The following is a 25,639-nucleotide window of genomic DNA, read 5'->3' on the forward strand; positions in this document are numbered from 1 at the left end:
GCTGATATAAAACTTGAGGATTTACAGTAAAGGTGATCCATAATCTATTTTTTCAGCCAGTGTTTAATGGCTGATCTCTACATTAATGGATACACAAATATCTGCACTGCTGAGCAAACATCAAATAATAGTTACAGTGCACAACATTTCACTCTGGCATAAACAAAAAAAAAAGCAGAGTGTGGTGCTTGAAAGTGAAGTACAGTAAACAAAGCTGTGTATGATTTACACCTGACAGGATTCATGAGCGGGATTGTCTGGACGACCTCGAGTTCCCAGCAAGGTCAGAGATATTATTCTGCTCTGGTTGGAGCTCAGAGCTATAAAGCACAGATGTGGTCATCTGTGCAGAGAGGCTCAGCTTACATGTGTGGTCCAGAACTATAACTCTTATACACAGTCAAGCAAGATAAAAGTAAATCATGGAGCTGTGAGAAATGAAGCAGCAGCAATGATACACACTCACTCTGTAGTTACAACACACAGTTTGATAGTTATGTGCATGAAGTGTAATTCATGCACATAATGAAAAATCACAATTTCTGGGTATTTCCTAGTTTTACTATCCTAAGACATGCAATGCAGTTCAGTGTACGACAGTGTCCTCTTGTTCCTTTATCCAACTTGTACAATGGACACTGGAAAAGGAAGTTGAGAGCTGGCTTGCCTTCAAAGTAAAAGTTTTGAATTTTGAAGCTTGTTGGCTCAATTCAAGGAGAGCTAAAGTAAATCAATGGTAAATGGACTGTACTTATTTAGCACTTTTCTAGTCTTCTGACCACTCAAATCACTTTTACACTACATGTCACATTCATCCATTCACACACATTCATACACTGTTGGCGCAGCAACGGGAGCAATTTGGGGTTAAGTGCCTCGCCCAAGGACACATCGACGTGTGGACTGGAGGAGCCGGGAATCGAACCGCCAATCTTCCAATTGGTGGACGACTGCTCTACCTCCTGAGTCACAATAAACAAACTAAATAATGAACATAATTTATAACTTCTTTTACACAATTTGGAGATGTAACTATGTAAAAGAAAACAGAGGTGGTGGAACCAAACCTGTGGATTTTCAAAGGAAAAACTGTGTTTGAGACCCACACATTCACCTTAAATGTCTAACCACGTCTACATTTGGTAATAAAGTGGGAGGGGTACACTGTTGTGCTCTGCTACAAGCCAGGGGCACATCTGGACAGGTTTGAAGCAGAAGAAGAAGCAGAAGAGAACTAACTGAGGAAAAAGAGAAAAGAGAGGAAGTAAATAGTTGTGTCATTACAAACATATAGATAAATAGACTGTAGAATTCAAAATAAATACCTGACAAAAATGCCTGTAAAATTGCTGTTAATTACTGTAAAAATAATTACAGTATATTACTCGATACTTTTACAGTTTTTTGCTGTATATAAATTACAGCAATTTATTGTTGTATATTAGAAACAACAATAAATTGTAATTATCTTGTATTCTTTTTAAATGATATGAGTTACCTGGCTGCTAATGTTGCCGACTTGCAAAATGTTTCAATTAAGCTTTGGTATGCATGTTACCTTCCCCCATAGACTGATGTGGTTTATCTATCTGCACATTGACATCTTAGAGCGAGCAAGAGAGTGAATGTAGAGTGGGAGCAATGGTAGTGAGAAAGGCGTGGAATCCGATCAATAACAAGTTATTTTCTGATTGTTTCACAGAGGTTATGTCCCACAGCAAAAACACTTCCACACCACTGCACACCTCTGCTCAACCCAGTGCCTGATTTAGTCTGATTACAGCCTTACAATGATGTAAAAACAACACTGACACTAATATGCTTTAAAAAGGCAGGACCCACATCTGTCTCACTTTGGTGTTATTTAATATTTATGTACAGGCTTTACCACTACAAACCTGTCTAAACTCTCTGTTTAATCATTCTGTTGTAACACTCAGGTTTTCCATCTAAAATCAGATGTTGTAACTGTTCTCCGTGGTCAGAAGTGCTCCACTGAGTCCAGTCAAACAGCTACCAATTAAATAAGAGATATCTTTCCAGCCTCCAGTGCCACATTTCCGCTCTATGATCCTTCTGCTCCTCAGCTTAAATTAGAGCTGAACAGAGTCAGAAACCAAGTGAACATAAGGCACATTACACTATCAACTAAAAATATTCATGAAGGTTCAATAAAGGCATATAGAAGAATCATTCATTTAGAAAAGGTTCTATTTGAAATGAGAGAACTAAGACCATATGTCTGAGAATCAAAGGGGCAGTGGTGGTCTAAAGGTTAGAGAAGTGAGTTTGTGACTGGGCCTGTAACTGCCATGGCTGAATAAAATGAGTCCAAACTCCTTTGACTCTATAAGGAGCTGAAGTCTTCCACTCTGTTCTAAACTAACTTTCTTCTAAACTCTATTAGAACCAGAGCACTGATTGCTTCAATGATTAGTCGATTAATTGATTAGCCAATCGACTAGGAATGAATTGGCTATTATATTGATCATTTGTTAACCATTTGAGTCAGAATTTTCTGCTTTTCCTTAAAACAACAGTCAGACAAAACAAGACATTTGAAGACCTCACTTTGGACTGTGAAGCTGTGTTTTTCTTGATGTTTTATTGTCTGTACCAATGGTCTCCAACCCTGCTCCTGGAGAGCTACTGCTCTGCATGTTTTAGGTATCGTCCTACTCTAACACACCTGATTCTAATAATGAACTATCAAGCAGCTGAAGCTTGTCCATTGAAAATGGAAATAATTAATAACAGCCCTATTCTACTCACAGTGTTGTCATATCACCAATCTTCCATCTTTGCCATCTTGCCATACTTCGCATTGCACTTGCATTTAATTCTGGGTTTATTATCAGACATGTGTGCAGTGGCGGCTGGTCAATGCGGGGCGCTGGGGCGACACCCCCTCCAAATATCGAGAGAAAGTCTACTTAAACCTATTAAATATAAATTAATTAGATAATGCTAAATAATTATGAAATAAAAAGTGTTTGCTTGTAAAATGTGCCTGTTAGTCTCTCAGCACCTGTCAGCATTCATTATAAATTGATTCCATGTGGTATTTTCTTAATTTTTATATGTACTTCCTGTGTGCGGGGCGCCGGCCTAATGGGAGTCAATGCAAGCCCTCAAATTTTGCGATCAGTGTCGGTCTAATAAGCAGCAACACAGAGCTATACGGACGCTTTGCTCTCACACGCGCTGCATTTATAGTCACACAAACACACACACCTTCTCCTGTGCTGTGCGCTTCTCCGTCTCCAAGCGGGTTCTCCGCATCCATCGCATTAGATATGATAAAAGTTTCGTTTCATTGTGAAGTGAAAATAGCCGACGTGACAATTATCCTTGCATCAACGGACAGTCATGTGACACGTACTTGCAGATACCGCTGCCATGTCAAAACAAAAGTAGTCGGCTATAGCCAGCGGCAGAGTGAGGTCTTGAAATCCACCGCCAATTTTTTCACCGGCCCCGGCCCCGGTGTTATCTGCCAACTGGTTTCCAATTTAACTGGTTTCCTTACAGAACAGCTCCAGCTGTGTTGCGCTTCCGTCAGCAGATACGTCACAAATTCACAAATATACAGTCAGCATATTACTGGAGATTTTTAAGTTGCAGTTATATAGTGCTCACTTCCAGAAAAAATATCTGCTGCAGTAGATGTTGAACTGCGACTTGAAAATCGCCAGAAATATGTTTATGTCTACATTTGTGAATTGGACTTGACCCGATTTTGCAAACTGTTCATTCATTGGACGAGCCCTTTTTCTCCCAGCAGGCTGTGCTCCATTCCACATTTTAAGAACAAACAAAGAAAATAATATAATGCAGTTATAATTTTTAAATAGGCAACCATGGAAGTGAAATAGGAGTTGATTTAAGTTGCAAAATTGGAAGTGATAAGAAAGAACTGGACCACAAGAGTGACCAAGACTGAGAAATGCACAGCAAGAAAGCGTTATAAATACATCATGGCTTACATTTAAACTGATACTTAAGTTGTGGTCTTCTTTTTGACCTCGGTATTTGAAAAATCCTGGCTACGGCCTTGATAGTGTGTTGTGTTGTTTTTAGATTGGTTTTCCTTTCTTATTTTTATATTTTTGCTGCGGTATGAAGTGGTTCTACGGTTTGTTTGACACTAACCCTAGGACCACCAACCATCAAACTGCGCTTCCCCCCCCCAAACATTTTGTCACCAGCCGCCACTGCATGTGTGTGTTCACTTGAGTATTGGAAATTGCTAAATAAGCCAGTGAAAGTTTATATTTGTTCAAAACAGAATTAAAAGGGAAATTCATGATGAATTGGAAAACTTCCAGAGTTATAAGGGTACAAATACTTAAGTGCTTTTGTACATTGATATGCTATTTATTGAGTGGTTATTTATGTTAAAGGTTCAGTTGCATTTTTGCATTTAAGTACAGTATGTTGTGTCACATTTATTCATCATAAAGATGCATTTTAAGATAATAGTTGAAAAGGTAACAGAAGCTGAATAATTTCATGGGATTTAAATCAGACACTTGCTTACTTATTTTAATTGGAGGCACTGACATTTATTTAGTACTTTAGACAAACACGTAGTGCTCTGCCCATGGTACCACAATACTTTTATGTCAGTAAAACCTCTAGCTACATCTATTGGGTGCAACATAAATAACAGCCTAGAAGCTGACAGTCCACTTACTGCTTTACAATATCAGACTTTATTTTCTCCATTTTCCATGTGGAAGGAAAACAGGCCATATTGAATGTAATGACACACTTCAGAGACCCGCTTCTACATTTCTGTTACACTTAGCCGATTGGCCCAAATTAAGCAAATCAAATTTTCATCCTACAAAAGAATGTATAGAGCCACATTTTGTGACTTGAAACCCAGGATACATTACAATTTCTTTGTAAAATTCTAAATAAGCAGAAAGTATCTAAGTCACATGTTTTAGACTAGTATGTTAAATTGGTGAGTGGTGAAAAGGCTGCTTCTTTAAAGATATTTATACATATTGATTCTAAACAAAGAAATGCTTTTTTTTTTTTTTTAGCCCTGTAGTGTTTCAGAATCTGTCATTTTACCAACAAAGTAAAAAATAGTTAACTTCAAATTTATAGGCAAGAGATATGGCTCCATTAAAGCAAAGACAGCCAGAATATCCAACAGGGGCGCGCAGGTGGTCTAGTGGTTAAGAGCGCATGCCATGTAGGCAGTGGACCCCGGTTCGAGTCCTGGCCGGCGGACCTTTCTGCATGTCACACCCTCCTCTCTCTCCCATAATTTCATGTCTCTCTACTTTCAAATAAAGGCGTCTATGCCAGAGAAAATCTTTATAAAAAAAGAATGTCCAACAGTGTCTTCCCACAGGCCATAAGAATTATAAACACGAATGAATCACTCCGCCCCCTGAAACACTCCTATACAACATGGTATTTTAAATAATTGTAATTATTTTCATATAATTTTGTAATATTTTTAGCTTGTGTCTGGTGTGTGTGTGTGTGTGTGTGTGTGTGTGTGTGTGTGTGTGTGTGTGTGTGTGGTACTGGCCCTTTAAGTGTTCAGTATGTCTGTGATTGGACTGATGGGTGAGTGTGTTTCAGCTGTACTGCTGGTGTGTGAGATGCTCCAGCAGGGTCCAGATCAGTAAGTTGACCACAGTCAGCATGAGTACAGTGTCTGAGCCTCTGGTTGGCAGCAGGTCTGCGGCCAAGAGACACAAGAGTATCAGGAAGAACTCCAGGAGGATTTATTCAGCCTACCAGGACCACCAGCAGGGGTGAGTCTGCTCACTCTGAATCCCACTTTGATCAGGACTTCTAGGATGTCTTTTTTGCTCCACTCTTCTCCACTTCACACATGTCATCTCTCTGAGCATTTAGTGACATCCTGTAGGTCATTTACTAAATGTGATCAGTGAATTCCTTGTGTGTTGTGTTATTTCCTGCCATCCATAAACATTCTGACACGTGTGAATTTAGTCTGAGCTCATTACCACATGGTTGTAATAGACTGTGAATGTGTCTGTAGGTGAAAATGTGATATACATATACTGATCAGTTTTGAATTAAGTGATGAAAGAAATGACAGTTCAACAGGGAGAATTATGGATACATCTCTCCACTCTTTCTTTGTTCTGCCATCCAGCTGTTGGTTTAACTTTTTGGATATACTCTGGATACATCCCTTTTTCATGAAGAAGTGATAATGAAACCACAAGGTAGCACTGAATATTTGTGGCTTATATCTACAGCCACAAGTAGATATAAGTATATATTAATCTGAAATGAATAATAATTCCTTTTATATAATTATATAATTCTCTTTACCAATGATAATGCTAAAGAGAGGATGCAAAATGTGGAGTTGAAATGACCAAACAAGTAGAACATTGAGCTTGTACACTGTTCAGTATGTTTCACATCACCTTTTTTCAGTTGACTTTATTTCACCAGAACAAATCCCTTAGTATTAATACAGTGTTTCAGGGAGCCCCGCTATTTTGTGCATGTTCATAATAACCAGCGGTACTTAACGATTCAAATGTTGATGTTTGATGAGGGACTGGATGATAATTAGGGGGCTAAGTTTTAGACTTTTCTGGGGAGAATATTTGGGGTTTTTTTTATGTCACCCAGGAGTTCTACTTTATTTTATTCTTCCCTTGTCAGATTTATTAGTAGATTTATTTGTTTGGGGAAACAAGTTATACTAAAAACATTGCTTGAGTTTGATGGAACACAGAAAACTTGTGGAGCTACTGTACATAGTAGTTATTAGAGATGGAACTTTAATCATCTTAACCAAAAAACTCCCACCATGACTTTATTCTGATCATAACAGAAAGAAGGAAAGTTCTATATGTAGAATTGTGAGGTGATTGACATGTTTTCATCATTTGTATTGCTAATGAGTGAACATATACTAATGTAACTTAAAAAATGAGACCTTCCCTGACTTTCTTGGTTGTCTATAACAGCCAGTAAACTGATCTCTATGTAAAGGACATTGGCTGGATTTATCACGAAAATCCAAAGGATGGTACGTACTTGCGTACTCCTGAGTCCCTCCCACTTATGTCGACAAATCAGTGGCATACGCAACAAAAATGGTGTTATCTGACTGGAAACACCCTGCAGATATTAGCTCTCCAGCTAATAAATCAACCATTTAACAACAAAACCGCAGTGCGTCTCTCTCGGGTCATAGCCTGTTGCTCCCCAGCCACAGCTCACTGGGCCTACCTGTGTTTAGTAAACATGGTTGGTTGAGTCAGGTTCGAGTGGTTGATTAACACATATTTTTGCAGGTTGGCTCTCAGTGGGCGTCTGTGTTTGTATATGAGTGTACAGTGAAAACACGGTCCGCAAGGCATTAGAAATGTTTTATGAAGTTATGAGAATTGTAAGCGAGGAAAAAGGTGTCACTAATGATTCTTACAAATAAAACCTTTTAAATATGCCACATAAAGTTAGCATGTAACACAATTTCCATTTAGCACTTCTAGCATGATGATGTATGCGGTGCATGCATGTGATCGATGATGGAAGACACATACTACAACACTCTACACAACATCATCGGTTCTTCTGTAGCGAGCTGAACTGTAAACGTAGAATTGTTGTTAGCATGTGCTCAAAAACCACATCAGCAGCTTGAAACTGAGCTTACTGGTAGCTTGTCATACTGTAGTAGGAGCTTGGTAGTCTCAGTCAGTGAGCAGTGATTTTAACCATCTACATGTATTAAGTTGACCTGTTTTATACCATTTAATGGTGCACTGCTAGGAACAATTAAGAAATAGTCTCCTCTGAGTCTCCAATACCTTTGGTGATATAACTCAGGCATTATGTAATTGGTTGAATTATGGTGGACAGTCAGATATCTGATCTCATACATATACCATAAAATAATCAAATTTGTTAATTTTTACTATTTGGTATGAGGGCAGGGGGCAGGGCAAAACAAAAGGTTTAATTTAGAGCCTTAAAAAAAGATTAACAGCTGGAATTAACTGGATTTAAAATGTAGTACACAATCCTACTTCTTAGTAAGACTAGTTGCACTAATTCAGTACTGCTATATTATTTAAACATATTGGAGGGGATGGTGTTTTTTTCCAGGGTTCAAAATAATGCACAGTTCAAAAGGAAGAAAGTTAGTTACTGGGTTAGTTACTGGGTTAGTGAGTGAGTGAGTGAGTGAGTGAGTGAGTGAGTGAGTGAGTGAGTGAGTGAGTGAGTGAGTGAGTGAGTGAGTGAGTGAGTGAGTGAGTGAGTTAGGAACTTTATTGTCCAAATTGTAGAAAGGTATCTTTTGCTTCACCACATAGTGTCAAAAACAATACAGTATAAGTAACAGTAGAGTGTAATGATAAGGACAAGCATGAGAGACATAGGATCAACAAACATGATTTAAAGTAAAGTAAAAAATAAAGTACGATATAATAAAATAAAATAAAATGGGAGAGGGATCAGACTGTTCATGCTGCACCCATACTGCATGCTGCAAGAAATACTTGGCTGTACACATTTTTGGTGTAAAATATGATTAATAACAAATAAATAATAAGTGAAACAAAGGATTCAGCCACCCCCCACTAATAGTTGTCAGACAGTCCCTAAGATTACATTCTTTGCTTTTCTATACGATGTAACAAACGTGTCTCTGTGTGTTATCCTACAGCTTCTCTGATGAAGAAGATAAAGAGGATGAGCGGGCGGACAGCAACGACCCAGAGGAGATGTTCCAGAACATTCAGTACCAGAAGGAGATCATCGCCAACATTCGGACCAGACCCTGGCCAATGAGACGCAAGCTCAAAGTCTTAAAGTACCCCTTCTGTTTGATTTTTCACTCTATATCTGTGGAGTATTTCTCTCTCTCTCTCTCTCTCTCTCTCTCTCTCTCTCTCTCTCTCTCTCTCTCTCTCTCTCTCTCTCTATTTCTCTCTCTCTCTCTCTCTCTCTCTCTCTCTCTCTCTCTTTCTTAATGAAAGTGCTCTGTAAATAAATACTGTTTATCACTGAATTTAAAGCAACTGTGCCAAAATTCACCCACTAAAACCATCAGAAGGGAAATATAATGACATCATATTACTTATCACGTAGTTACTGAAATCATCCACAGGTCAACAAAGCCTTTTCAAATGCATGCACACACTGCACAGAGACTTTAGTTTGTTCCTACAGTATTGACAGTAAACATCTACCTACCTACTGAGCAGGCCTCACATTCAACACCTTTCATTAGAAGTTCATGATACAACTCCATGTGACACTTAAGGCAATCCCATCTTGTTTAAATTCTCTTTACAGACTACTACATAAACAGACTATGTTAGTCCACATAGTGCTACTGTACAGAGGTGGTCAGTCTGGATGGTGTGAATATAAAATACTGAAACTTGTTGAGTCCTGTGTGTGGTTAGTTTGGTTTAGACAATACTTAAGTTAAGTTAATAATATTAATAGAACATCAAAATATTCAAAATTCATCAAAACATAATTATTCAAAATTCATCAAAACATAATTATATCAAAAAGTTAAATCAAATAATAAGGAGTACAGGGTGTTTCCTAACATGGCCTGCTACCTTTAACTTGTACTAACAGGACAGGTAATCAAGGTCTTAATCAAGTAGCTTAGTGAAATATTGAGACAATAGTCCAACTCAATGTGAGTCCTCGAGGCGGGGACAACAGCAGGTGAACCAACTGTCAATCACAGCTGTCAATTAGAGCCCACACTACAGACATCAAAGCTACTATTAGTCTTCAAATCTTTTTATATTAAAATAGATTGACCATAATTGCTCTTTGAAATATATGATTGATTTAGTATTTTAAGAGAGGTCAGGTTACTACTTTAAAAAAATAATATGTAATGTGTAAGTGATTACATCAGGGGGTGGTCTGCTGATGTGCTCATATGAATGCCATATGAGGCAGGGTTGTGCAAATGTTAAACAACATGATGTAACTATATTCATATATTTTTTTAAATATGACTTTGGTGTGAACATTTAAACTCTCAACAGATAAGATTCTGTCAGCTGTCAAAATGCCACATGAAGCTTGTGGCAATCCACATTTATAAAGAGGCTCATTCTTAAGTGTTGTATTTGGTGAAAAACCTGTAGAGGTGGTGTACATTCGGACTAAAGGTAATTAGATGGAGCAGGCAGGAAAGGGAGCTAGAGCAGATAGAGAGCCTCTAAGATGTGCTGAGTATGTGCCATAGATAACAGGTTTTTTATGGGCAGTTTGTTATTACTGCAGGGTTTTATTACCATCATCAGGGATGGGATGCAAGTCTGCGTTTCTACACCACCTTTAATCTCAGGCTGAATGTCTGCGATTACTCCCACCGCAATAACAGCTCATATTTCACATCACAAATCACAGATTTTTACTTCCATGTTAATCTGAATGTTCTCTGACATGTTTTACTTTGAGCTTTGACTCTAACCTCAGCTCTCACCATAGCTGACATGGCATCACAACATAAAACCACAAATACTCCAAACCTGTAGATGCTACACTAGTCCTCCATGGTTGTGAGTGTAAAGTACATGTTGTGTGTCTTCATTGGTTAATACATAGCTCACAGCACCCTGAATTGTCTCCGGTCCTGTGATTGGATGAGCTGGTTTCACTGCAGCGTTTCATGGACTGTAAAACCTTAGCAAATTTATTTTAATGGGACCAGTCAGCTGTGACTGGTTTTAGAGGAGGGGGAGCACCGGTTGGCACTCTGATCTAAAATGGTAAAGCCATTCAGCATAATGAGAATAAAAGAGTACTACACATGATAGAATACATTTTAGAAATTAACCACCAAGGTACTTTAAAGTACAGGACAAACACTGACTAACATGAGGAAAATAGAGCCTCAGTAGAAATACTAATACTAAGAGAAATATCTGAGTGATTCTGAAGCATGTAAACAATAAAAATGCTAATGACAGAGATAGAAACATGTAATAAATTAGAAAATGTACATAATAATTCAAACAAAAGAATATAGAACACACCATAGTACAAGTGGAATTTTTTAGGTATGTTATAAAGGAATATTTAAAAACTTTGGGGAGCACACAATTACTTTATTTCTCAGACTGACATTTATATCAATCTCATATCAGTGTAACCAAACCAGATTTTCAGCCACGTCTCACATTCTTCATCAGCAAATGAGGCAGGCTCAGGTGTGGAACTTTGGTCATAAGACAACAACTGAGATGCAATGAAAGCTTCAAAAAGCTACTACAGTAGGTGGATTGTCGTGCTCAATTCTTATGTCTGTGTGTTTAGTACATAGCTGGAGTCACAATGTGTTTAACATGGCTTATTATTTAATGTCAGTACACTAGGGTATGTTACGATATGTAGTGTAGTGTTCAGATCATTTACTTAAAACAGATACATTTCAGTCAGGAACACTGTCGTCATAGATCAGACAATTTATTGCAGCAAATGGAAATACAGTTTTACTTGGTGCTAAAGGCTCCACTGTAAGATGCTGCCTGGATTAGCCAGCAGCATGCTGAGCTAAAACAGGGAGTATGATGCAAACCTTCCAAAAAACATGGAAACCAATGCAACACCTAAACAATGCCCATGCTAAGCATCAACCAGACTACAGATACATCTATGTGTAGCTGCAGCATCCTGCAGTCCACAGCTGTGCAAACTGCTTCTGAGAGGGATGCAAGCATGCTTCCCAGGAGAGATCATAGTTAGCAATGAACCCCAGCCAATCACTTTAAATTCAGCATTTATGATCACAAAATGACAGAGTCCTTCATTTACTCCCAGGCAAGCATAACGTTCCAGCCACCCCTGGCTTATAGAGTGGATGCAGGAACCCAGGCAGCTGCAGAGATAGTTGCACCAATGCAGAAGGAGTGAGAGGTGTACAGTTCAGAGGGCAGGCCTAATTGTTTGCAGGGGAGATGGAAGCATGCAGTAAACTAAGACCTTGACATAGCTTTCCTTTGTCAGTCAGGAACAGAGGTCTGTCTTACCTCGCCTGAGGACGCCACTTCAGGTACTGAGTTATAGAGGATAGAGGACAAAAGCAGTGTTAGGTTGAGAGATAATTGATGAACCTTTACTCCTACTGTCTGTTTCTGAATGTTTAAGATGGATGGTGTTCATGTGATTGTTTATGGTTAAATCAGTAATGGTGAAGTTGTGCGTTGGGTTAAAGAGTCTAAGCTAGTTGTATATTCGCCACACCTGAGGAAACCATAAAATGCAGTGAGGAAAATGTTTCCTATAAAAATCTACATAACAACCAAAACACCCCCCACGCCCCGCATTGGCTGAACATTAGCAAGCCATAGATCATTGTAGAAGAGTGACTGACACTTATACATGGGTGGAAAAGTTGCCATTCCAATTGTCACACAACAATGACCACAATTGTAGATCAGATCTTCATCCTTCATCTAAAGCAACGTGATCATGAAGTTTAGTTTAGTAGCTTTGTTGTCATTATATTGAGGTCAGACAACAACATATTTGATTAAAGCCTCCTGCTACAATGAAGGCTCCTTCAGGGTGGGAGTTTTGTTGTTCATTGATAGCTGAGTATAGCTGCTCCAGTCCAGGTCCATCATTAGCATGCGGTGGGATGTAAACAGCCATCATAAAAACAAGAAAATTCCCTCTGTGTATAAAAGGGCCTACATTTCACCAGAATATATTCCACATCGGGTGTGCAGAGTCTTTTTATGACAGTTGAGTCCGTACACCAGGCATTACATACATTTACATACATAGAGTCCACCACCTCTCTTCTTGCTGGAATCAGCTGTTCTGTCCACGCGGTGCAGTGTGTATCCCATTAGTTCAACAGCTGAGTATGGGATATTGCTGTTTAGCTACATCTCGGTTAGAGTTAAACATTTTAAATGCCTCACGGTGAAGTAATCCTCAGTCTTAGCTCATCCATCTTGTTGGAAAGGGATTGCATATTTGCGAGGAGAAGAGACGGAAGAGGTAGTTTATGTGGTGTATCCTGTACCTTAGCCTGAAGCCCGGATAGCTTCCCCCGCTTCTGACATCGCTCTCTTCTCCGCCGCCAGCGTCTCCCTACTGGGATGGTAGCCCAGACTGAGCCCGGTGGTCTTGTGATCTCCGCTGGTATTTGTCGATAGTCAACAGTGAGATGGTTGCATGAATTGCCGATCCTTAGTAGTTTGTGGCGGCTGTAGACAAGGTGTGCATTGACATCACACACCGAAATAAGCCATAAAAGCAAAAATAAACACATGAGTTTCAAGGAGTCCTTGCGCGCCACCATGGCAACTGTAACCACAGTCTTAGACAGGTCCAGCAATCTAGATATGAATGATCTGCCCTGTGAATCGTTCTCATGGTGAAGTTAAGGAGGTCTAATAAAGACAACAAGTCCTGTTTAGTAATAGTGTGTCTAATGCGCCTTTCATGACTTCCTGAATGCAGACCAGTTTTGAGGTCAAAGATGCTAGCTTGAGGTAGATGTACAATGTGATGCCTAAAAATTCTGGCCTTAGAGGGCCCAGGGTTTTCTCTGCAGAGAGAGTGGGACACCCCAGTTGCACTAAAGACTAATGCATTGATTTGGTTTGGACTGAGGATAATCTACCATTAGGAACATTTAGATGAGCAAAACAAATGGAAACTTGCAGTTATTCAGCAGAATCCCACAAAAACAATATGCAGGGGTTACTACGACAATTTAAAGTTATACTGACAGAAATGTACACGTCATTACACCATTTGACACCAAAAAGGTGCCACTGCAACAGATGTCATTTGTCTTCTTTACCTAACATTTTCCCCTGAATATTTGTGAGTTGAAAAGCTGAAAGGATGGATGTGAAATATGAAAATGGAGGGCTATCATAACCATGATCATATAGTCTCACTGTGTGTGAAAAAGACCCACATGCTGCACAGGAGAGGGCCTTATTGATTGATTGATTGATTGATTGATTGATTGATTGAGTTATTTAGTTAGTTAGTATATTGCTGCTTTTGTAGATAAAGATGTATGGTACTCATAAAGAGAGCACCCCCATAAGACATAGCCATGTCTGAGATAATGCCAAATACAGTCCAGATCAAATCTGTGATCTAGATAGACTTCATATATGATGTTCCTCCAGATACCAAAGGCAACATTAAACATAGCCATAGTCAGACTTTGACAGTCTGGGATGCTTTCTTTAAGATGAACCTCTCCACAATCAACCGGGGTCCGCTCTATGTTCCCACAGCCCAATGTTCCCACATTTCTAACTTTTTTTTCAGAATTAGGTGCTATGTTCCCACAGGATTAGGTTTAGGGTTGGGGTTATATTTTACAACTGCATCCATTACATTCACCCCCCCAAATGTTTCCCCACACTCATCCAGGTCTACGGCACCCAGTGTCACACATGAATCTTTTCGGCCCAAGTGGGAAACAAACCCCAGTCTCCAGCATGATAGTCAGGCATCAGCAGATTGGATAGAACTTCAACATATAAGTCCCTGGTTATGGGTTAGGGTTAGGGTTAGTGCTCAAAGCCCATGTGCCGTGCCGTATCAGATGGATTGGTCAACCCAATGAGGAGAAAAGCCTGGTCTACCTGATCTTGCGAGCGCAAAAAGACGGCCCAATCAGGACAGCGTTGTGCCCGCCCCAGTGCTTAATTTATAAATTATTGCTTATGAGGGACTTTCACTCGTAGCCTCACAGAGGTACCAGGACACCCCACATGTCTGTGGGACGGAGAGCTGTGGGAATATAGGGTCAAAATTTTAATAATTTCTTAGAAACGTGGGAACATAGAGCTGTGGGAACATAAACACGCTCGAACTACGTCTGAACAAGGCACAATTTAACTAAATTAATGTTGTTACCTACAAGGATTTGATTCCTCAGCTGAGGAGAGACTGCAGTGTCAGGTGGAAAGGAGGGGACTCCAGTTCCCAGGGTTCTGTGCGGCGTGACGTCAGTCAATCTGTCTCATCTGGATCCAGCAATGGCGCTGAAGTTGAAGTTTGGAGAAGACAGCTGGAGCGGGATTTTGGAAGTTGGAGGCGGACTTCCACCTCGCATATGGAGAACTGAAGAGATGCTATCAGAGCACTGAGAATAGAGTCTCATCTGCTGCTTGGCATGTGGTTGGAGTCTCCCTTTTAGCCGGGGTGCTAATGTTAGCAGGAGTGGAGGCAGGTGTATGTGTCCTAACTCTAGCATTTGACATGCACAGCTTTTTGGGAATGTAGGAAGTAATGATAGGAAGAGCAGACTGGTCCTGGAGCTCTTCATGGCTGGTCCCTAAGCAGCAGAGATATTACAGTAGAGAGTGGAGGATCTTAACCACCGCAAGTTTTTTAATAGAAGGAGGATTTTTCTTGCTGGGCGGGAGATATGATGGACAGTACTGCTGTCTTCTGCCCCTTCCTCTTATCCTTCTCTTCTTTGGGTTTCAAAGACTCATCTTCATCCATAACAGATCATCATCCAGCTCAAGAAGAGACGTGAGCACAGAGATGATAAGCAATGAAATAACACAGTAGAAGGTTTAACGGTATAGCTCAAGATCAGTGTAGGTGCAGTAAGATCAGTGTAGGTGTAGTTAGATCAGTGTAGGTGTAGTTAGATCAGTGTAGGTGTAGTAAGATCAGTGTAGGTGTAGTAAGATCAGTGTTGGGAGTCTGTGATTGGTGTGTTACTGAGGTAAGCTGATCCAATCAGAGGCTGTCAGCTGATTACAGGTGGTATGAGTATGACTTCCTGTCCTACATGAACTAACGTGATGCTTCATTTAATACATTAATTATAAAGATGTATAAATGTCTGTGTGTAATGTGGTTGTGGTTCATAGTGAGTAGGCTACAGAGAACAATCAGTGATCTTACAGATCCTCTCAGCTTTATAGTGAGGTTCAGCTCATTGTTTAAATGTCCAGCGGCAACTTTACTGTTTTGCTTCACTCTCTCTAGTGTTGTTTTGGGGCTGCAGCAGGCAGCTGTTTTCAGAGAAAAAGCTGTGGAAAAAAAAAAAAAAAAAAGGTCATTGTCACTACCTGCTCAATACGAACCACCAGACAGACAGTTAGCTGTAGACTAGCTGGTGAACATTGTGGAGCATTTAGCAGCTACAGAGCCAGCTATTTCCCTCAGGAGTTGGTAGAGAGTAAAAACAGAGCTAAAAGAGAGTGAATATTTGACTTACATTCAGCAGGTTGTTACGACCCTGGCCTAGGGAACCTGGGCCCAACATGATCAAGAGTCCCCGCTCTTCCCATCCCCAAGAATGTACAGCCAAACCATGGTTGAAGATCCAGAAAATAGCCGTTTATTTCATTAATCGGACAGGAGAAACAAATGCCCAAAACAATAAACAAAACTTCTAAACCTGGCCCTGATCTTAACTTGCACAGAAAACAAGATAAAAACAAAAGACAAAACTTAAACCTAACTCCTCACCGTATAAACAGGAGAAAAAATGTTTCAAACAAAAAGAAAGGGCTTCTCCTCCCTACTTTTGGCTATCTGGACAACAAACAGGCACACATGTTAAGTACTTCAGATAACAGACATCACAGCACAACCAGCAGCATGGCCTCCATTGTTGGGAATGGGAAGGAGAGCAGAGCAGAGGTCCAGCAGCAGCCAGTTTAAAAAACCAGTTCCAACCAATCAGCCATCAGCAATCCGTCAGCAGACCAGCCGGAACACCTGTAGTCAATCACCCACACACCCTGATTTGCAGTCACTGAGAGCTGGGAGAGAGAGCTGTCACAACACAGGCAAAACAAAACATGGCCCAGAACCACAGATCATAACAAGGTGGACTTTTTGTATGATGATTTTTGAAATTTTGAAAAAACAAACGTCAAGTACACTAGAACATTTTTTTAAAAAGCTGAAATATTTCCTTTTTTGTATGAAAAAAGTATTTTTACTGCCCTCAGATGTAGAAATGGGTCAGATTTGACCGTGAACAGTATGTAAGGGTTAATATGACCTAATGGAACAAAAATTCAAGCAGCATTAAATCATAATAAAAAAAGCCAGCGATGTGCACATTAGAGTAAAAGTATCAACCGACAAATGATATGGAAAACAGAATGAAATAATCAGTGTGCAGAAAACATTCACAGGTGTTAAGTCTAAAATACTGTATAATATATGTAAAGTTTTCCCTTTTGAAAATATATTTTTCTTTATTGTATTTAGTAAAAGTACAAAGTTTCATTCCAAAATTGGACAGAACACAATCCTCTTTATAGTTTTAAATAAACAACAGTTTATGCTATGTAATAAATCAACGGTTATTATTGTCTGCCACAGAAGGAACAAAGTGGGTGACGTTATGTATTAAGGCACAGCTGTGGGGCCCTGCCTGGCAGCAGTGATTGATTGGAGTTTGGAGGAGGGGGCAACTGGAAACTCCCCTGGTTGGCACTGATGGCTGAGTAATAAGACTATACAGGAGAGGGATTTTCTGCTCACTCTGATCGTTGGTTGTTATACAGCTATTTGGTTTAAAAAATGCCACGTGATGAGCAGTAGAAGATTCAGAGCTTTGCTGAAAACATTTGGAGTTTAACCCTCCTGTTGTCCTCCCGGGTCAAATTGACCCTGTCAGTTTTGACTGTTCCTTCTTTCCTCCCTTCCTTCCTTCCTTCTGTCTGTCCTTCGTCCCTCCTCTCTCTCTCTTTCCTCCCTTCCTTACTTCCGTCCTTCCTCCCTTCCTTTCCTTTCCTTCCTCTCTTCCTTCTTTCCTCTGTCCTTCCTTCCTCCCTCCCTCCCTCATTCCTTCTTTCCTCCCTCCCTCCCTCCCTCCTGTCCTTTCTTTCTTCCCTCCCTCCTTCCTTCATTCCTTCTTCCTCCCATCATTCCTCCTTCCTTTCCTTCCTTCTTCCTCCCATCATTCCTCCCTCCATTCCTTCCTTCTTCCTCCCATCATTCCTTCCTCCTTTCCTTCCTTCTTCCTCCCATCATTCCTCCCTCCATTCCTTCCTTCTTCCTCCCATCATTCCTTCCTTCCTTCTGTCCTTTCTTTCTTCCCTCCCTCCTTCCTTCATTCATTCTTCCTCCCATCATTCCTCCCTCCTTTCCTTCCTTCTTCCTCCCATCATTCCTCCCTCCATTCCTTCCTTCTTCCTCCCATCATTCCTTCCTCCTTTCCTTCCCTTCCTTCCTTCCTTCCTTCTTCCCCCCTTCCATCATTCCTTCCTCCTTTCCTTCCCTTCCTTCCTTCTTCCTCCTTCCCCTCTTCCTCCCTTGACTCGAGGACAACAGGAGGGTTAAGCCCTGTAAGCCCACCCGTGGCTCTGCCTATGGATGCATTAACTGATAATGATAATAACTGTGTCCTGATACAGATAATAATGGAATATCCTACACTGAAGGCCACCACCCATCATCCACTGTTGTGCAAATGTGCAAAAAAACAACAACAAAACAGAAATGTAATGATAAAAGTATAATATCTCCCTCACAAGTGTAGTGGAACAGTAGTAGAAGTGTAAAGTTGCACAAAATGGAAATATTTGAGTAAACCACAGCAAGAACCATATGTGAATAAATATACTGTGTGTGTGTGTGTGTGTGTGTTTCACAGGCAGGCCAGAGAGATCGTTCTGAAGTACGAGGGCCGACTGACCAGAACCAGAGGTTACCAGACAGCAGGAGCTGATGTACGTACACAGTATGAAAAGACACTCATCCCAGCTTTAATGGAGCTTTGCAGATAATGTAGTCCACTATTTCATATGTATAATGTTGCATTATGTCAACCTTAATGGGTTCTTTTCATATGAAGAAACTATAGAGGTAACCAAAATAAGAAATCTGGCATAAGATGTTAGTTCCTGAGATAATAGTTCCTTCAGTCTTGCTGGTTTTTTTTTTTGCATTTTTAAGGGTCCTTTTTAAAGAACCATTGAGCAAGGTGGTCTAGCCTCATTTAGGGCTGCCAAGACACCACATGAAATGAACCTATCTTACCAATTTTTGAAGCAGCCACAGAGACACAGAGACAGATTATGGAGTCAGAGGATTTATGTGTTTATAGCCAAGATGCATCAGAACAGGACAGATTCTGCCCAAGAACATAAAATACGACCATGTTCATAACAATTACGCTGCCTCAGAAATGTGAAATGAACAACAACAAAGATGTTTGTGCTCTGCCTGACTTGAGATCCTCTTGCCTTCTTTCTTCCAGTGTGTCTGGAATGAGCATCCTCAATGAATGATGTGCTCTGTACAGCAGACAAGCTGCTTTGTGTTATTTCCACTGCAGTGCAGTAACCTGATGATCAGAGCCACAGTGATAAAACATGTTGAGTTTCCTTTGTGAAACCTGCTGAGTTCTGAGTTACACAAAGCTTTTCTCCTCCTGTGGGCTGAATACACACAACATGCACACCACTTTATCTACCTATCTGTCCCTCTGTGTTACATACACATACACATACAGAATGACTGGGAGAGGGGGGGAGCTATGCAGCAATAGCACAGCAGCATGAGTGAATTTATAGCCTGTTGTTATAGCTTAGTTTAATTACAATGTTCTGGCTGCTCAGGCCCATTAGAATAAATTGACTTTTAGCAAGAGGCCTGACCATGAATTATTAATTCTACAGTTTGGTTCCCAGTTAACTGAAATTTAAAATCACTGGACCAGCTGACCTTATCTTGATTTATAACCCCCATCTCAGCTCTGACTTCATAAGATCTGAAGATCTGCACGCTTTCAGTTCTGATGTAGAATTTATAGATGTGCTGTTAAATCAAATTCTGAATCATGCAAACTACACAAGACTTATATATACACTACCGGTCAAAAGTTTTAGAACACCCTCATTTTTCCAGTTTTTTATTGAAAATGATGCAGTTTAATGTGTCATTGTACTCTGAAATGAAAGCATAGAACAAATAAACAATTGAGGTTAAAAAAGAAATCATGGAATCAATTTATAAACCAAAATGTATTCTAAACTTTTGACTCATCAAAGTAGCCACCTTAGGCAGATATAACAGCAGAACAGACTCGTGGCATTCTTTCTACAATGGAAATCAAATATTCTTCAGAAAGTTCTTCCCAACTCTGTTGCAGAAGCTCCCATAAATGTGTGGTACTTGTAGGTTGCTTTGCTTTCACTCTTCTTTTCAGTTGATCCCAAACCAGCTCGATGGGGTTTAAGTCTGGAGACTGTGCTGGCCACTCCATGTTTTCAAGCTTACCATCTTGTTCTTTTTTCCTGAGGTAGTTCTGGCATAGCTTGGATGTATGTTTTGGGTCATTATCTTGCTGTAGGATGAATCCCTGACCAACTACGTTCATACCAGAGGGTACTGCATGGCGCTGCGGTATGAATGCTAGGAATGCTGTGGTAGCCGTTTTGGTTCAGGGTGCCTCTCACTCTGTACAAGTCACAGATCAAGTCACCTGGATCCAGCAAAACGGCCCCAGACCATCACGCTTCCTCCTCCATGTTTGACAGTTGATGTCACACACTGAGGAACCATCCTTTCGCCTACTCGACAGCGTACAAAAATCCTGCGTGATTCATCAGTCCATAACACCTTCTTCCAGTCTTCAGTAGTCCATTGGTGTCGTTTCATGGCCCAGGCAAGCCTCTTCTTCTTATTCTGACGTCTTAAGACTAAGTTTCTGCACCGTAGCTACGCCGTCGGCCCGACGCCGTCGTTGACCTTTTGAAGTTCTGCGTCAAGGGAACACGTTGCTCTGCAATTCACCGCCATGCCGCTAGGGGGTGTGTGTGGTTTCAGAGGAGTCATATCCGTATCCTTGTTTATCTTCCGGTCACAGTAGCATGTAGCATTGCGCTATGTGCGCTATGTGCGCTATGTGCGCTATGTGCGCTAATAACAGAAAACACATACCTTTTGTTCATTATTAATAATAATGGCGGTGTTGCAGGAAGAAAGACCGGAAAAAGCAACTGCCGGAGGAACTGACGTTTTGAGCGTACCAATCACAGCCCTTGCGGTCCGCGCTGCCGTGACGCGTAGTTAGGATTTTTTGGAGGTGCACGTCAGGCTACGTAGGGGTCCATGTCGACGGAGAGAGCTCTGCGTAGCTACGTCGTCGTTCCAATGCAGAAGCATAAATTAGGCTTTAGCAATGGCTTTCTTGCTGCAACTTGACCTGTCAAACCTGCAACTCGAAGTCTTCTCTTCACAGTTGAAACTGAGACTTGCTTACTACAACCACTATTAAGCTGTGCTTGAAGCTGTTGTCCTGTGAGCCGCCTATCAAGCAAGCTGTTGACCCTCAGAAACTTGTCTTCTGACTCTGTTGTGGCTTTGGGTCTGCCAGACCTCTTCCTTTCAGAGTTTCCCCCAGTTTCTGAGTGAAACTGTACTCACTGACATCTTGACTTTCTTTGCAATTTCTCTGTAGGAAAGCCTTACATTTTTAAGTGTTATGATGGTCTGTCTCTCTTCCATTGTTAATTGCCTTTTTCTTGCCATTTTTGTAGCAACACACTACTTTCTGCAGTACAATACTGTTCAAATAATGCTCACAAGGGTATGGTACCCTGGTATGTGTTCCAACACTACTTTTATACAGACAGAGGGGGTTGTAAGTAATCAATAAGAGTTGGGACATCTGTAGGAATTGGTAGCACCAACGTTCAAGGCTTGATCAACCTCCATTGCTGCAGAACAGCTTTAAGTTGTTAACCCATTTCTTGTTCCCTGAAAAAGGCCATTTTGTATAATTCTGAAATGTACATTATTTTTTAGTTTTGGGTAACCTTACCTTTTTTTTTAAACCTCTGGCAGTTCACCACTTACCTTTATACTATTTCAAGCTATTCATTGGACTTGAACTGCTTGATTTTCAATAAAAAACTGGAAAAAATGGGGTGTTCTAAAACTTTTGACCGGTAGTGTATATTAGACTTACAAGGACCTCTTCAGTCAGGCTCACCTTAAGAACGTTAATCTGACTTCCATCAACATATTGACTGCACCACAAGGTGAACAAACACTCTGGATCATTGTTGCATTCCATTAAAAACAGCTACATAGCAGATTACTGCCCACATTCAAGAAGAACAACCATGCAGCCACCATGCTGAAGTCAAAGTATGTAAATTAACTACAACACATGTCTCCAGTGACATTAATGGATTCATTGAGTCTGTGATGGATTCAATTTGTTAAACAACAGAAGCAACTGTACCCAAAACTGCTTTAAATCGCTCTGCAACCAGAAACCATTTATTACCAGAACCACCTGAGATGCCATAAACACACACACTGCAACCTATAACTGAGGGCTGCAGTATGGAAACATGGACAATTGTAAAGCAGCAGTTTATAATGTAAGAAGAACAGTAAAGGAGGAAAAAGGGACTACAGGAAGAAAGTGGAACTACAGTTCCAGGGTGGCACTCCTAGAGTCATGTGACAAGGTCTAACAACTATGACAGATTACCCTCCCACACTCCTACCCCATCCTGCTGATGTGTCTCTAGCAAATAACTTTTAAGCTCCCTTTAGGCCATCGGCAGTCAGCAAGCACAAACACAGCAAAGGTTAAGGGATGGGTGTGTGCACTGCTCACACCTAGAACTCTTTGACTGTGATGTCAGGAGGGCATTTAAGAATTAAAGAAAGCAGTGGGACCAGTGGGCGGGTCATCAAACTATGTGCTGACTATAGAGCGCAGGTGTTCACAGTGATATTTAGCCTGTCCCTGGCTCAGTCTGTCATACCCACATGCATCACTCCTGTGCCCAAGTAAAGTATATTATGTGTTGTGTTTTAGGTATATAGGTTTTAACTTACTGATTTTTTCATGTAGTATCTGAGTGTCTTGAACATTGCTGTGTACATAAAATTAAATGCATCATTATTATTCTTTACAGTTTTTGTTGTGGGCCTCACAGTATAAAGGGAGCCATATCCAAAGATTTCTATAACTATACTGTACAGATTACTGTGGTTATAAAAGCAATTCTTGATCTGGAAATATTACTAGATGGTTCATTATGTTTTGCCAGTCAAGACATGATGTGTACTGCACAGCTGGAGGTGAGTGTCAGTCAGAGGTTACAGCCAGTTCCTCAGTGCTCTATAAACTCTGTGTGTCCTCCTGCAGCTGCTGAAGAAACTGTCCCGTGTGCTTTACAACATTGTGGTCCTGTTCATTCCCTGGGAAGTGAGGATCAAGAAAATTGAAAGTGAGACTTCTGTTTGTTTGCACTAAAGAATGAATTCAAGTTTTAATATCACTACTCCCCATTAACTTGGTGGTTGAAGTCATATTAAGGCACAGGAAAGCTAAGTTACACCTTTTCTGTTTGGTATTGGTTTGGCTCAGTGTGATGACTGTGAACTAAAGTGTATTGTTACATCACTGTGAGTAATATGTTTGGAACATGTCATCGGCTCTAATTCAGATGTTTCCTCTGTCTTGTTGAGGTCACTTTGGGTCGGGCGTTGCCTCTTACTTTATCTTTCTCCGCTGGTTGTTTGGGATCAACATCGTCCTCACCATCATGACTGGAGCCTTCATCGTCCTACCAGAGGTCAGTGAGTCTGTCATACTGTATAAATGTTCATAAACAATACTGTTTATCATGAATTATTAGTTTAACGGTGATTGATGATTTTGTGGTTGTTGCTGTCGGTATCCTTTTTCTTTTAGATTTGATTATCATGGCTCACTAAGGGACAGTCCAAAAAAGTTTTTTTGAAGAGAGGAAGGCCCTCTTTTTCTCCTTCTCTTCCCATCCCCAGGTTCCAAATAATGAATATAAATATAAATTAAAGCTGCAAGCAGCGATGAACGAGCCATCGCACCCCCAAGCATGTCGAGCTGTGGCGCAGTCTATTGACACATACACGTGTTCAGGGCGAAACATCGAGATTCGCTGAATCGCCACGGCCATAGGGTATAACGGAGACGAAATATTTTGATAACTTTGCTCATAAGATGACACTGAACCAATTTGAAGTGGATTGGGTCAAATCTGTAGGAGGAGTTCTTTAAAGTGTGAGACGTGGAAATGGCGCCAAAATTGAAAATTCAAAACAATTTGCCAAGAGGGCGCTGTAAAGCCATTTTGCCACGCCCATTACTGCGAACAGTAAAATATCAGATTTTTCGCCAAGTCTGACACATTTTTCCATTTTCATGAGTTTTAAGGCATGTGCAGGCTGTCAAAAATGTGTTTGTATTGGAAGAACAAGAACAACAACAAAATGAATTCCTTCAAATACAAACACATTGTTAGTGCTCGGGCAGCATGATGATGCTTGATAATGTTAACTGGATACCAGGTGATAGCATCACATGTCCAGATGTACCACAGATGATTCCTCCTCCAGACAAATGTTCTACACAGCTCAGTGTTAAATATCTAAACACATTTCTCATTTCTGCCTGTAAAGCTACAAATAATGTTTCACCTCTATATCTATATCTACAAAAACACTTAGGGCCCCATCCTGTGCTCGGCACACAGTGGATGGCTGGCGTGACGCATGTGTCTTTGTTAGTTTCAGACTGACGCAGTTGTCATTTTCTCACCCTGCGCCTGCGTTGTCTAAGCAAATGCACTTGCACTGGTCTGTGTGTAACTGTTGTTCAGTCTCCTTCAGTCTGCGTTGTGTTGTGTGAAGTATGGACCGACACTCTTCGACTTTTGACCGTTTATTGCCTGAATACAGCATGAAAATCCACTGGTCAGTCACGTAGGCACAGCAATGTTAAGGCACAGCTCATGGGCTCAATCCTCTCATACTGGCACTATTCATTAAGAAACTTATGATAAATACATACACAACAAAAATATGTACCTGAATACAGCATGGAAATCCACTGGTCAGTCACGTAGGCACAGCTCTATAGAAAAGTTAGTAAATGTTAGCTTAGCTTAGGAGCTAAGGAAGCTAACTACAGTATAAACACTGACAAAATATAAACAATTTGACACATTAAAGTGATTACAATGCAGTCGCCACTTTCTGTAATATAGTCGGACATATTATTATGATAGCTCTGTCACTGAATTACGTTATTTTGACAGATTTAATGTAACGCTGTGCTTCATGTAACCTACCATGGGCTCAATCCTCTCATACTGGCACTATGCCGATGGACAGGCCCGCCAACCAATGGGAATTCATAATACAGGTACAAACTAAAATGTGATTGGAGGCAAGTGGAATCAACAACAAACAACAAAAACTCTGTTGCATGTGCACCCATGGGCATGTTGGTCACAAAATGAAGTGAGGGTCAGGCACATTGGTGGCGCGTTGCTATTTTGAGGAAGAAGAAAGCAATTGCTACTGAGAAAAAAAACCAACCCATGTCTGAAGTCACTGAAGCATATTTCACTGTTATTTTAAGAGCGCATTATTAAGATTTTACACTCTGCCTGTTACACACACAGGGACAGGCAGCGGCACACAAACATACAAAGAAAACCCAGAAAGTATTACATCAACATCATATAGGTTAGTCTTAATATGTATCAGATTTAATTCATTGTAAAAATAAGAGATTCAATGAGAATGAGCTTTCCACTATTGTGTATGTTTGTTAGTGGGGGGTCAGCACCTTGGAGAGTGCCGCTGTGAACAGGCCTAA

The 25,639-nt window shown here is 40.5% G+C and overlaps 1 protein-coding gene across 1 annotated transcript in view; it reads left to right on the plus strand.

Moving 5' to 3' along the window:
• The first annotated feature begins 5,670 nt into the window (after positions 1-5,670).
• LOC133980375 (transmembrane channel-like protein 3) overlaps positions 5,671-25,639 on the plus strand; it is a 44,565-nt gene continuing 24,596 nt past the window's right edge. Inside the window, exons 1-5 of the mRNA XM_062419082.1 lie at positions 5,671-5,783; positions 8,690-8,836; positions 18,620-18,695; positions 23,141-23,222; positions 23,464-23,570. Coding sequence (XP_062275066.1) covers positions 5,671-5,783; positions 8,690-8,836; positions 18,620-18,695; positions 23,141-23,222; positions 23,464-23,570 — 525 coding nt within the window. The remainder of the gene's footprint in view (positions 5,784-8,689; positions 8,837-18,619; positions 18,696-23,140; positions 23,223-23,463; positions 23,571-25,639) is intronic.

This window comes from Scomber scombrus, chromosome 1 (genome assembly GCF_963691925.1).
Source record: "Scomber scombrus chromosome 1, fScoSco1.1, whole genome shotgun sequence".
NCBI classification, from domain to species: Eukaryota; Metazoa; Chordata; class Actinopteri; order Scombriformes; family Scombridae; genus Scomber; species Scomber scombrus.